Below are 12,468 nucleotides of genomic sequence, written 5' to 3' on the forward strand. Positions count from 1 at the left end.
GATGTATAGCCAATAATCATTTTTGCCTTATTTGCTGAATACTGCATTAATATTACTTCACAATTGTACATGATATTATCAGATTTAAAATTTAATTTAGGTGTAAACGGAGTTATATTATTGTCAGTTCAACATGTTTCATTGAAACAATCAATAAAGACGATGTGGTATTAAATGTGTTTTGAGTGTTAAACTACAGTTACAAATAGGTGTGTTATAATGTTCTGTTTAAAAGTTGAAATGTATGCTGAAGGAAAATATCGACTAAACTTTCAAATTAGTCGACTAAAATTGCTCTTTTTTCCGTTGACTAAAATTTGATTAAAACAATACAATCAAATGACTAAATTATGACTAAAACTTTAATTAATTTTAGTCGAAAGACTCTAAAACAAAATTACAATTTATTGTCAAAATGAACACTGACTCTGAGTATTGTAATGTTACACGTGGAGTCCCACAGGGTACAGTACTCGGCCCTCTATTGCTTCATATTTACATAATTCAGCTTAGTGATATTATTCGCAAGCATAATACAGCATTAGTTTTCACTGTTATGCCGATGATACCCAACTATATATGCCTTCTAATGTAGTGTAAGTTACATTAGACGGCCCTGGCCTGATCCAATTGACAAAGCAACACATAGAGGCTGAACTCTGATTAAAACGAAAGAAAAATAAATAAAAATATTTTTTTAAGGTTGAATATTTATTTTTGCACTCACTTCCCTATAGTCAAAAGGGAAATAGTGGATTTTGTGCATGTGCGCGCATGCCTGTGCGTGTGTGTACTGCCACGGTTTCCACAGCAGATGCAGCTGTCCGGCCACATTAGACTTCGCCTCTGTCACTAAGATGCTATTTTTGGGACATGTGTTGTTAAAAAGGTCAGATAAAGAAGCAAAGGCATCCTCGCAAAGCGGTGGGAGAGGGTGTCGGGTGAATGGAGCACAGAAACAACGGAGTGGGGAAGAGAACGCACAGCTACATTGAACAAGCTTGTCGAGAAATCGGATTTAACTTCTGTTGAAATGGATGGTGGCACATCAAAGCAGGAGACACCTGAGTTTTCAGAGGGGAGTCAGACTGACTCAAGCGAGAGCAAGCAGGTATACTCTATGTGTTTCTGTACAACCAGTAGTGATAAATGTCCATTTAAAATGCTTTAGTGTTTTCATCCTTACTGTCACAACTGCATGAAGCTAAAATGGAAATTAACAACTGGATGACGGAATTATGTCAATCACTTTTTGCTACGGTTTCAATGTGTGTAAAGTTCATAATGTACCAAGGATGCTGCATTTCAATGCTCCAATCCTAGTATGTGGTACTCCTACTAATGATACATAAAAAAGAATCACTAAGTGGGGTTTAGTTGCCTTTACCTTTCAAGTTTAATACGTTTGCATTTCATCTTCTTTGAACTGTTTCTTTGAACTGTTTGTACAAAGAAAAAAATCCGATATTTAAGCACGTGTTCATGTTTAAATGTGAAAAAATGTTACGATGGTTTACAATAAAATTAAAGACTTTTGTCTTATTTTGCTGAATTCTTTGGCCTATTAAGCTAGATTTTTTTAAATGATGATCATGATGGTGGAATTCAGGCAGCCAGGTATTTATTAGGTGACACCCAGTGAGAACATTTGTGAACCTCTGTTCTATACCTGAAAAAGCAACAACAGATGCATTGCTTAATGTCAATGGGCAATTTTAGGTGTGCTCTTTGTAATGTGGGATTTCCACTCAAACAGTACTGTCAAATAATAATATGACTCCTAAGAAAAGGAAAGCATTGAAAGGTAAAAAATAAAATAAAATAAATGAGATGTGGTATATGTGTCTAAAAGTAAAATAGGATTCAAAATGTGTTTTGGAATAAACTATATGCTCAGATTCAATTTAATATTATTGCTGTTAAAAAAACAAAAACATCGTTATTACTAACTCATTCACTGCCATTGACGACTATAGACGTCAAAAATTCATTTGAACTATTTCTATTTAACATTTTTTCCACTTTTGTTAACAAGAGTATGAAAACCTAAAAATAAATTACTGTACATTTAGAACAGATATAAAAATGTGTGACTAATCGTGAGTTAACTATTGAAGTCATGCAGTTAATTACAATCAATCATTTAAATTGTCTGAAACGATTAAAAAAAATAAAATAAAAGATTGTTAAAAATTAGGGGCGTCAGGCGATTACATTTTTTAATCACAATTAATTGCATGACTTCTCTAGTTAACTCATGATTAATCACAAATTTTATATTTGTTCTAAATGTACAATGTACAAAAATTCTAGGTTTTCATACTCGTGTTAACAAAAGTGAAAAAAAGTTAAACTAATAGAAATATTTCAAATGAATTTTTGACGTCTATAACCGTCAATGGCAATGAATGAGTTAATATGAAACTCAAATTAAAAGAAAAAAAAATCCCTCAACTCAAAACTAACTGATTTTTGTTAGACCAAAAAAAAAAGAAGATGTACATAAATGATCTACAATTTTTGGGGCTCCTTCTTGTGCAGTTATTTGGATTTCAGCTGTCAACATGTTCTAGAGGCAACGCCCTTTTGAGCGTGAACGCTGACTGTCTCAATGTAAAATATCTAAATCGAGATGCTCTGCAAATCCCAGAGTGGTGTTTCCTATCTCACGTTGCACGACTGCTTGCTGAGGACTGTAAAATCTCCAGAGGAGAGTGCTGACTAATATTAGCTACTCTTACTTCAAAGTATAATCTTGAGTCTTAAGTGCCAACATAACAAATATATCCACTCCTCCTTCTCACATTATCAAAGGCACCAATTGAAGATCCACCAACTGGAGTGCTTCCTAATCTTAAACTTTATTGAGCCAAAGTACATATTTCACAATAATTTACAATACAGTTGTATCAATAGAAAGAAGTGAATACGCAGATTGATTGTACGTTCTGTCATCGAGTCAGTGGCAGGCCATTGGGATCTGGTCCTTGAGTAGAGAATTATATAATCATATCACTCAACGAAATCATCAATAAAATCAACATAGCAGTACACTGCTGTACCATCATTTGGTCAATATTAATCTATCCATCTGCTAATATAGTTTAAGTTAGCCAGCACTACTGATTGTGATTATTTTTTATTTTTTTTGCTTTGACCTGTGAGCAAAGATTTGAGATCCAAGTCTTATCGATGGCAGGGGCAAAACTCACAGCAGCTGCATTTTGGCAGATGGTGAGCAATTCTTAAAAAAAACATAATAAATACAAAAAAAGGTAAAGTGCTTGCTTCAAGTTGTTTATTGCCACTTCCACTTGAAGTTAATTATCAAATTTAAAAAGAAAACGAGAAATGACACATTGTTTATATAACCAAACCACATAACTTTGCCTTGTGAAAGTGCTAGCTAAATGCTAACACGTAATGCAAAATGCCATAGATGAGGTAAAGAAACTAGCTCTAGCATCAATGTCACAATATACAGTAAATTCTGTAGAGTAGTCAAGTTTACTCTAAAGAATTTACTATGATATACAATACTTAAAAACTTTTTAATAGCAACACAAGAAGGCAGAAAATACAACAATACTCAGAGGCATATGTTATATATCCTCTGCAAAAAACGACAAATACTGCAGCTTGGTTGATTTCTTCTGTTTTTCATCATCAAACCTATGGGTAGCATTTATGTGCGAATTATTTTACTGTACATTTTTAAAACACTATACAGTGTTTGAATTAAGCTTGCAAATACAACTCGATGCTTTGAAAAGTGTTTACGCCATAAGTGTGGATTGAGTCCCTGAGTGAGTTCGGTTCTTATTGCCCCGCAGACAGATGAGAAAGAGCTCGTGCAGAACAGAGACCCAGGAGGCGGGACTCCAGAGGCGAGTGCGGTGGAAGGTCAGGGGCTAATGGCAGAGGTGAGGGAGAATCCCACACCACAAGTCGGGGGTGAGGAGGCTGCGGACACACACCCACTGCAGACAACTGCTTCAAAGTCGGTTGAAGAAGACCGGAAGGACCCTGGAGAGGACAAGAAGGGGGAAGAGAGGGAAGAGGTAAAAAATAAAGATATGGTGGAGGAGAAGGTCGAGAGCAAAGAGAAAGTTGAAGAAAACGTCAGCGAAGCCAAAAGTGTTGATAAAAAGCCAGAAAAGGAGGAAGAGGAGAAAAAACAAGCCAAAGAAGATCAGGCAAAAGACAAAGAAAGTCTTAAAGAGGCCGAAAAACAAGGGAAGGCCAAAAGAAACCCAAAAGCGACACCTCATGCGATGTCCCGTCCGAGACCCTCGGCTCGCTGTGGCCGAGCATCCAAAAAGAGCGACATCATCGCTAAGTTCCAACAGGGCGCACCTGAGTGAGTCATAGAACACAACATACACATATCTATCTATCTATCTATCTATCTATCTATCTATCTATCTATCTATCTATCTATCTATCTATCTATCTATCTATCTATCTATCTATCTATCTATCTATCTATCTATCTATCTATCTATCTATCTATCTATCTATCTACCTACCTACCTACCTACCTACCTACCTACCTACCTACCTACCTACCCACCCACCCACCCATCCATCCATCCATCCACCCACCCACTCCCCCACCAACCCACCTATTTCTCTCTCTCTCTCTCTCTCTCTCTCTCTCTCTCTCTCTCTCTCTCTCTCTCTCTCTCTCTCTCTCTCTCTCTCTCTCTCTCTCTCTCTCTCTCTCTCTCTCCATCTATCGTTCTATCTAATCTGAGATGCACTTTGCTATGTTTGATGTTCTTCAGCGTGCCTCTGTTTATGGCTTGTCTAGGACGCCAATACCACGCAACTTCAAAATTCAGAAGTCATCCACAGCTTCGGCCACGGGGGCTTCCATCAAACAGAGAATTTTGCAGTGGTGCCGCAGCAAAACCCAACACTATCAGGTACCATGTCAAACGACGATAATAGTTCATATTCAGCCATCTCAAGACGTTTAAAGACTTCTCTCTCTTTCAGGGCGTCAACGTAGAAAACTTCTCTTCATCTTGGTGTGACGGGATGGCTTTCTGTGCGTTGATCCACCGCTACTTTCCCGACGCGTTTGACTACAACGAGTTGAAACCCACTGAAAGGGAGAAGAATTTCACACTGGCCTTCCAAACTGCAGAGTAAGCTATGCATCTACGATCTATCTATGTATCAGCACAAGTATACATACACCCCCACCAACTCACAGCAACACCTGCCATCCCATCCATCTATCTGTCCATCCATGATTGATTTCGCTCACTTACCCTCCTAGGTCACTTGCAGACTGCTGGCCACTGCTGGAAGTGTCTGACATGCTCATGATGGGCAACAATCCGGACCCAATGTGCGTGTTCACCTACGTCCAGTCCCTTTGCCACAACCTCTCCAAACTGGAGAAAGAGAAGAAAGAGAAAGAAGAGAAAACAGACGAAGAGAAGGCGGAGAAGGGTGAGGATGCCGCCAAGGAGCGGTCAGTGGACAAGGATGAGACCGATGAGACACTGATGAATGACAAGGAGGAGAAAGGAAGAGATAGCTCAGAAACAGCTCGAGAGGAAGAAGAGGCATCAAAGAGCTGTGAGATGGAGGGAGATGCAGAGGTGCTTGTGGAGGCAGAGTCCTAGAAAAGAAATGACCCCCAAAATATTTGTTTTTACATGGGGCGCTGAATTGAGAACGTCTTAGTTTGTTGTTGGTTTAACACTGTCACTTATGTAAGCTATTGTCATGTTTATTTTTGTATAAACTTGTGTTTTGTTCCCGTGCACATGAAGTAGCCTGCACAACCTTTCATTTTTAATGTCCAACAATCAATATTTTTAATGATTGAAAGAGCCATTTAGGAGTTGTACAACGTATGGAAAGCAATGTGATGGACAATAAAGGATGATAATTGCAGTTATGTGATGAATTAAGAGCGGTTGAAGAGCGGTTGATACAGGGGTAGGAAGTTACGACTCGCGGGCCATAAAATGACCAGAGAGTTTGATCCAGCTCATAATATGTAAGTAAACAATAGGCTATAAATATTTGGGGTGGGGGGAATCAGAGGTCCAATGTATAATACAATACTACTACGACTAATAATAGGCTTTGATTTATACAGCGCCTTTCAAAAGGACCCTAGGAGGACGCATATTTTAGTGTTTCAAGATAGGGTTTTTAATCCTGAGTTAGGGTTTCAAGGTCGGGTTCCCACCTGAGTTGGGGTTTGAACCTGCCATTCAAATCAGTTTTACGACATGTTTATGTTTAAAAAAAAATTGGGGTTGGGTTTCAAATTTTGGTTTGAAGGACAGTGTGATTGTTTCAAGTGCGAGTATGTGGGTTTGTGTTGACCTAGTTAGTGGAGTGGCGCTGACTGACTGAGCCCCTCCCTCGTTTCTTCAACCTTAAACACGTTTCTTCAAAAATAAGACAAGAGAATAACGGTCTCGAACTGAAGCAATACAAATCTGCCAACACGTAATTTAAATGGTCATTGCCACATTTATTCTTGTTTTTGGGTAAAAAGAAGAAAAAAAGTAAAGAGGGGATGGCCGCATAACCTAAGCATTACGGTAAAATTGGCGTCACATACCGGAAGTGCTATTGTGTTTAGCTCTTGGCATGCTAAAAGGCTAATCTACCAGCTTCGGCGTTACGTTTTCCACTTCCGACGATTTTTCTACCAGCAGCGACCAGACTAATGTCAATAAACATGCCGATGGACAATTTGAATTTCGAGTCGCAGCTTTTGTCCATCATGGACGTGCTGGTGAAAGCGGCGGTGCTGGAAATTAGCCAGCTCTTCTCGGAGAACTCAGCGTCCCTGCGGCTCCATCTCAGCCAGAGCCTGAGGGACAACGAGAACCTAAGGATGAGGATGAAAGCAATGAGGAGCGAAATGTTCTCCCTTCGCCTGCAGACCAGGAGCAATCGGCCGGCCAGCCGCGTCTCCGCCTTAAGAGCAAATATGACCAAAGCCCGAAGCAAAACACCAGGTAACCAATACACAAAAAGTTTTAAGCGCATAATGTAGGTACTAGTGCAGTGAATCACAATCATAGCGTCAATTTCTGGTCAACGTAAATGCAAAATCGATAGGGGTGGACGGGGAGAGTGGCATTTTAGTTGTGAACTTTTTGTTGTTGTTGTAGAATCCAAGTTTAAAACGTCCTCAACTTTCTTTATCCTATTTTCAAAAGAGCGATATGCCATATAACAAAAAATAAATAAAATGAATATTAGAGACAGGAAATAAAATAATGTACAATTGTAAAGTAATATGAATGTAGTAAACAGAAACAGAACATTATAACACACCTATTTGTAACTGTAGTTTAACACGCAAAACACATTTAATACAACAGCGTCTTTATTGATTGTTTCAATGAAACTGACAATAATATAACTCAGTTTACACCTAAATTGAATTTTAAATCTGATAATATCATGTACAATTGTGAAGTAATATTAATGCAGTATTCAGCAAATAAGGCAAAAGGATTATTGGCTATACATCCTTTTATAATGGGTGTCATGCATAGAAAAAAGCAAATTAAGAGTAGAGTCGAGAGTTAACAGTCATGATGATATTCCAGATTCTGTGAGTCCTTTAGGTGACTACAAGACACAAAGTGTGTTAGCAGACTTGGATGATGTGCTTCACTGACTCGAGTTGGCGGCCTCACCACAAACAACACAGACTCAGATGATTTGGCTCACTGACTCGAGTAAATGCAATTGCCGGAAACGCAACAGACACATGATTTGATTCACTGATCTCACAATTAACATATTAAATATTGCAATAAACAAGTAGTTACACTTAATGGATGATGTAGTTCATGCATATGATATGATAACAGCGCTATTATTAAGCACCAGGCGGTGTGAAGGCCTCCTTTGATTAGTTGTTTATTATTCTTGCAAGGGGAACATCAACAAACTAAATTTTTCCAAGCCTGTCTATCCTAGTATTTAAAAAAAAAAAACAGTTGGATTTTATATACAAAACATTTGAACATCAAATGGTGTGTCTCTGTTCACCCATTCTGTATGTGCCAATGTTCTTCCACTAGATGGCAGAAAGTGCAATTAATCAGTGTACTGTATCTCCTTGTTGCAACTTGCAACAGAATAATAGCTAGCTAAGCACGTTTCTTACGACATACATTTCAGAGTACAGTGAATTACCTCCCGCAAATAGTTAAAAAATCGTTTTTGGTCAAGTACAGATGCTGCAAGACGACGGCAACAAAACAGGACATTAAACACTGGTGGAAAACTTATCAATGAAATAAACCTAAAAACAATTGGACTTTCCACTGATATGATTGGCTATTTCAGACTGGCCGAATGTTTGCATTTTGTGCAAATATTATGATGGGCTGTAGTTTCTCGCAATGTCTTTGTTGCATTTCACACACAATTTTGCATTGCATTTCTAGTTGTCTTAAAGCCACCAGTAACCCGAGAAACTTCTTTCATCTCTGTACACCCGGCGGCTGAGACGTCCCTTCCTGATGCAAAAGAGGTCTATTTTATTTACATGTGCTGCAGTAAAATGTGATGTGTTTGTTTGTTTTTTAACGCGCACTTGCTTTATTTATTGTTAGCGTGTGGTTGACGAGATCCCCGATGTCATCCTGATCAAAGATGAAGAGGATACCGGAGGATGCGAGCCAAGTGAAAGTGAGTCAAGTGTAAAGCATTCATTGGTCAAAGCCACACTTAAATGATTAACAATATCGGCACACGCCATTTAATACATAAGTGGTTGGGTAGACCGTAACGCCAGTTCCAGTACCAGTTCTCATTTCAGCGCTTCCATTTTCATCTCCGTTGGTGTCATGAGCACACATAATCAGAAGTCAGAAGTGCAGGTGTCGCGGCGGGTTGCTCCTACTTCAGCTCAGTGCACAAAGGATGCTTGCTCTTGCAGTTGAATCAGTAGAATTCATTTTCAATGACATCAAGCAGTTTCGAAGCAATGCACACTCCCTTCTACACAGCAGCACCCAAAGATTATGTTTAAATTTTAGACTTCAAAAGGGTTATTTTGCTTTTTGTCTGCATTCTTTTTTTTATATACTGTACAGAATGCTGCCACGGAAAAGTGCGAGGATAGCCTTAGAACTTCCTGGCTGCAACATAGGAAAGTGTCTCAGTACTTGTCAGTGGCTCAGTACAATGTGAATGATACAATTTCTTAAACATCAGCCACACATGATGTATATCGTAGCGAATAGCGGTAGCGTTATAGTTGCGGTACACTAATTCACACTACACAACACCACTAGGTGACAGTAGCGCTCTGCAAACACATTCCTGTTCCTATTTTTGGTTGGGTGTCTTTGTTATTATTATTATTTTACTGTTACTATAAAATGGGATGCCAGGAAAGAATGTTAAATGTTTGTTTTTTTAGTAACAGCTTGGAAGTTATACAGCATCACATACTATTTTTTTCCCTTTGCAGTTCCACTGTGTATGGGATATAATATGCCACATTTTGAAAACGGAAAAAACAAACAGTTATGGAATTGCATCATGTTGTTGATAGTTCTCAAGAATCCTACAAGATAGTGGCAAAGCACACGTTTTTATAACAGACAGGACAGTGGCCTAATGGATGCTCATCCCTTGACTTCAACTTGTGGAATAATTTTGATTGTGAATTGAAACTGTAGTTCAATTAAGAATTTCAAGGACATGTATAAATGCAAGATTATTAACTCATTCACTGCCATTGATGGCTATTGACGTCAAAAATTCATTTGAACTATTTCTATTAGTTTACCATTTTTTCCACTTTTTTTTTAACAAGAGTATGTAAACCTAGAAAAAATATATTGTACATTTAGAACAGATATAAAATGTATGATTAATCGTGAGTTAACTATTGAAGTCATGCGATTAATTACAATTTAAAAAAATGTAATTGCCTGACGCGATTTAAAAAAGAAAAGAAAAGATTATTTAAAAATTAGGAGTGAGGCGATTGAATTGAATTGATCGTAATTAATTGCATGACTTCACGAGTTAACTCACGATTAACCACACATTTTATATCTTTTCTAAATGTACAATAACAAAATTCTAGGTTTTCATACTCTTGTTAACAAAAGTGGAAAAAATGTTAAACTAATAGAAATAGTTAAAATTAATATTTGACGTCTATAACCGTCAATGGCAGTGAATGAGTTAATAGTTACGAAATGGCAATAGTAGTTTCTAGTTAATGCAACAATATGGACAAAATATATTTTTCTTTATATGTATGTCAGTAAAAATAGCATTTTTGTAAATATATGCATGCATATATGTAGTACATTGTTGGACTTATGTGTATATGCAGTATGTGATTGCATGAACTTGTGATAGGTCTGTTACCTTGATGTAGTATCATGTGAAAAGATAGACAGCATAAGCTTCGGCTTCAGTCCACACCTTTTGGTTTGATTGTTATAAATAAACATACTGGTAGTTATTTGACAAGAGAGTATGTGGATAAAGAATATACTACACTTGCTCAGCGACATTATATTTGTATTTTCAGGTCAGGTTGCCTTCCTAAATCCCTCTTCACAGAGTGAGGTTGCCGCCGGGGCGCAGAACATCGAGAGTGCGGGTTCCTCTTCTCTGACAGGAAGTAACGAGGAGCTGAGGATCATTAGCGTTCACGGGCGAGGACAAGGGCCTCTCCAGGACGAGATTGAATCCCTCTTTGCTGCAACTGATCAGCAGGTTTTTAACTCTCAGGACCTCGCAGTCACCCATGATGCTTTCCTGAGTGTCGGCCCCAGTGCCAGTGACAGAGCCCCGCTGAGAAATAGCCAGCTGGACAGAATTCACACCTCCCAGACGACCATATTAAGAACAGGACATCCCGGTAACATCGACCAGTTCCCCCAGCAGCTGAATCCCGTCTTCCCGTCTCACAACGTCAACAAAACTTTAGAATGCAACTTCTGTGGCATGTCCTTCCCCAGCCGCGAGGACCTGATGGCGCACCGGGCCACTCACACAGCGGAGCCGCAGATTTCCTGCACAATGTGCGGCAAGTCATTTGCCAACAAGACCACACTGGGCATCCACATGCGCATACACACGGGAGAGAAGCCGTACGCGTGCTCGCTTTGCGGGAAGCGCTTCACGCAGAACGGCAGCCTGAAGATCCACCTGAGGACGCACTCCGGGGAGAAGCCGTACTCGTGCTCACGGTGCACGGCCAGCTTTAACAACCCCAGCAACCTCCGGAGGCACATGATGACACACAACACGAACGGACCGCTCTGACCGCCATTTGTGGAAAAGGATCGTTAACAGTGTAGTGAAAAAAGTATTTGCCCTGTACTTTTATACGGCACTGTGGTCCTCTTGACTTCTAGTTTTTGTTTTAGACTCTTTTGGGCAGATGTGAGTTAGAAAAGAGACCAAACACGACACGATTATAACACCAGCGGTAGCAAATAAACCATAATCCTGTTGTGCTGCAGCGAAAGAGGTTTTTATGCTAAAAAATTACCAAAATCTAGTCAATAATAAATATCTCTTATGATTGCATTGACTTTATCTGTACTTTATGATGCTACTGAACTCACCATTGCTACGACACTGTGCACAAAAACTGAAAAACGTTACACTATTAACGTCATTGTTACCTCTGCAATGTTTTATTAGATTACTTTGTTATTAGTTGTACTTAACATAGAATTGTAATGCATTTTCTTCCATTGAATTCAGCTAAAATTCCAGATTTGGATGGTTTCATTAACTGTACTTCCTTCCACTTTACTCTTCAGTCGTGATAATTTATAAATGCTGTTAACTTTATTTTTAAGGAAGAAAATGTTATGATTTGACTTGGTACACATCGTATCTAGCTACAGAAAGGTGACAAAGAACATTGGGGGGTGTTTAATAGAGTGATTTATGTGTTTTAACCTACCTCCATGGTTATTTAACTTTTTGTACTTTTGTACTGTTCCTTCCTGCAGTTTCTATTAAATTAATAACTTTGTAGCTCTCTTGTCTTAACATGAATAAAAAATGTTCTCCTCAGACACTCAGTTGTTTTGTTTTTACATTGTATAACAGTAGGTACTTTCTGTACTGTGACACATGTTTGCACTGTATAATGTAGAGTAGAGATGGGCAAAGTATGGGATGGGGAGCCATCTAGGGAGAAAAATCCCTTTACAATATCAGTAGCTCAGTATAAATTGAATTTGAAACGCCATGCATGTTCACCATAGGCTCAGACTGAAAGAGATGCCACTTAAAAATTGTAATTTGCTCTGATAAGCAACAGGTCTAAACCGGAGGAAAGGCTATAGTGAAGTTATATCTTTTTTTCTTTTTTTTTGTCGTGTGGCTGTGGAATGCTGTGCGTGTATTTCCACGAGCGGCGCGCTTCCTCCCAGGCTATTGTTCTTGGGCAATCACTGAAATGACATCAGTGTGAGT

The 12,468-nt window shown here is 38.7% G+C and overlaps 2 protein-coding genes across 2 annotated transcripts; both read left to right on the forward strand.

Annotated features, from left to right (window-relative positions):
* The first annotated feature begins 915 nt into the window (after window positions 1-915).
* On the forward strand, window positions 916-5,913 carry smtnl1 (smoothelin-like 1). The gene is made up of 5 exons (XM_086084926.1): window positions 916-1,111; window positions 3,834-4,360; window positions 4,814-4,928; window positions 5,002-5,153; window positions 5,288-5,913. Exons 1-5 carry the CDS (start codon window positions 1,034-1,036, stop codon window positions 5,637-5,639), a joined length of 1,224 nt encoding a protein of 407 aa, XP_085941052.1. The 5' UTR covers window positions 916-1,033; the 3' UTR covers window positions 5,640-5,913.
* Window positions 5,914-6,599: 686 nt separating this feature from the next.
* Window positions 6,600-12,047, forward strand: LOC147168423 (uncharacterized). Its single transcript, XM_086085057.1, has 4 exons — window positions 6,600-6,998; window positions 8,448-8,533; window positions 8,616-8,691; window positions 10,559-12,047. Exons 1-4 carry the CDS (start codon window positions 6,704-6,706, stop codon window positions 11,296-11,298), a joined length of 1,197 nt encoding a protein of 398 aa, XP_085941183.1. The 5' UTR covers window positions 6,600-6,703; the 3' UTR covers window positions 11,299-12,047.
* The last annotated feature ends 421 nt before the right edge of the window (window positions 12,048-12,468 follow it).

Source organism: Leptonotus elevatus, chromosome 9 (genome assembly GCF_054856555.1).
Source record: "Leptonotus elevatus isolate MCC_2025b chromosome 9, RoL_Lele_1.0, whole genome shotgun sequence".
In the NCBI taxonomy this organism is placed as follows: Eukaryota; Metazoa; Chordata; class Actinopteri; order Syngnathiformes; family Syngnathidae; genus Leptonotus; species Leptonotus elevatus.